Source organism: Phytophthora parasitica (genome assembly GCF_000247585.1).
Source record: "Phytophthora parasitica INRA-310 unplaced genomic scaffold supercont2.13, whole genome shotgun sequence".
NCBI classification, from domain to species: Eukaryota; Oomycota; class Peronosporomycetes; order Peronosporales; family Peronosporaceae; genus Phytophthora; species Phytophthora nicotianae.
The window spans coordinates 1,153,197-1,154,592 of NW_008648999.1; the positions used below are offsets into that span (position 1 = coordinate 1,153,197).

Below are 1,396 nucleotides of genomic sequence, written 5' to 3' on the forward strand. Positions count from 1 at the left end.
ATACCTTATGGCGGGAACTGGCACTCTTCCAAACACTTTGTCAATTGATATTTAGAAAATTAAAATGGCACACGTCTATGACGCAGACGTTGACAGGTTTTTGCACGCTAGTTCGTGTCAGCCTTCACGACACCTTCCCCTAGTTGACAGAAGATTTGTATATTTCAATAATAAGAGTAAGTCTATTTCCTTATCGTGTCTAATACAGGATAAACTTTTCGTGCAATCGTGTCTAATACAAGCCTTCGCACTCGGGGGGTTAATATTATGCTTTGTCCATAACAATGGTAAATAAACTTATACTCCTTGTCTAGGGCAAATTCCTGTTTCCATAAAAAAAAATGATATTGTTCCAAGCTCTGTGGGGCAGTACCAGCACTAGTGGGAACTTCCAACATAGGAGCCGATGCAGCAGGCCCCCACCGAGGCTCACCTTGACCTTGAAGCATTCACAGGAGGTCAACCTCCTCCCGCAGCCCTCGGAGCTCGGCCACGACCGGCTCGACGTCGGTCTCAGTGACCTCGGCTGGCGAATCATGTCAAAACGAAGCTTGGGCCGGCGTCGCTGTGGGCAGGGCAGCGGCTTCTCTTCGGTCTGGCACAGCTCGGCTGGGCTCAAACGAAGCCATGAACTTGTTCAGGTAGAACCCACCCCGATCGTTACACGACGCCTCCGCGGTCTTGGCTGGCGCAAGCGTTCGTGCCGTGGATGATGGAGCAGGATCAGGGGACTTCTTTGCCCGTTTGGCTCTTGGAAGCGCAGCCTTTTCTTCCGCGTGGGGGTCCGTTTCGACGCCCGCACCCTCGGCTCTCTTCTTAGGTCCTGTACTCCCGGAGTCCTCAGAGCCCTTCTTGCTGCTTGAGCTAACCGAAGCTGCCGTCGACGCACGTCCTGACTCCTTCAACTTGCCCTTACGGGCCTCGACCGACACCGTACTCGTAGCCGCCCTTGCAGCATCACGCTTGCTCGCTCGAAGGGGGGGGGGGGGGGGGGTCGGACGTGCTGCGGGCAGCGCTGGCGGTCTACGATTCCGACGACATCAGGGCTTCTCCCAGGCGTCTCGCTGACCCACGGGGCGGCGTCAGCCCTGGGCGAAGGCGAGGGAGGCGTGAATGCTGGCGTAGTCGTGTCGCGGGTGGCCATGGTTAGAGTCCCCTTAATTCTTGAGCTACTTGCTGCTTGTTCTTCTGGTTGCGAAGTGAGAGGGTACGACACGTGTGGTCCACAGCAAGCCAGTGAAGCCGGAAGACCAGTTTCCACTGGTATACCGGTATCTATCTTGTGTGGAAAACATAATTCCCTTGTTCCACTCTGCTCCACTATGAATACATCATGTATAGAAACGCGTTTTCGATATACCTTTACGAAACCAAGGGATTAGGTTTGTGATACTGG

The 1,396-nt window shown here is 53.9% G+C and overlaps 1 protein-coding gene across 1 annotated transcript; it reads right to left on the minus strand.

Annotated features, from left to right (window-relative positions):
* Positions 1-539: 539 nt before the first annotated feature.
* PPTG_07970 (hypothetical protein) lies at positions 540-1,144 on the minus strand (the record flags this gene model as incomplete). Its single annotated transcript, XM_008902343.1, has 2 exons — positions 540-920; positions 1,001-1,144. 2 exons carry the CDS (start codon positions 1,142-1,144, stop codon positions 540-542), a joined length of 525 nt encoding a protein of 174 aa, XP_008900591.1.
* Positions 1,145-1,396: the final 252 nt, after the last annotated feature.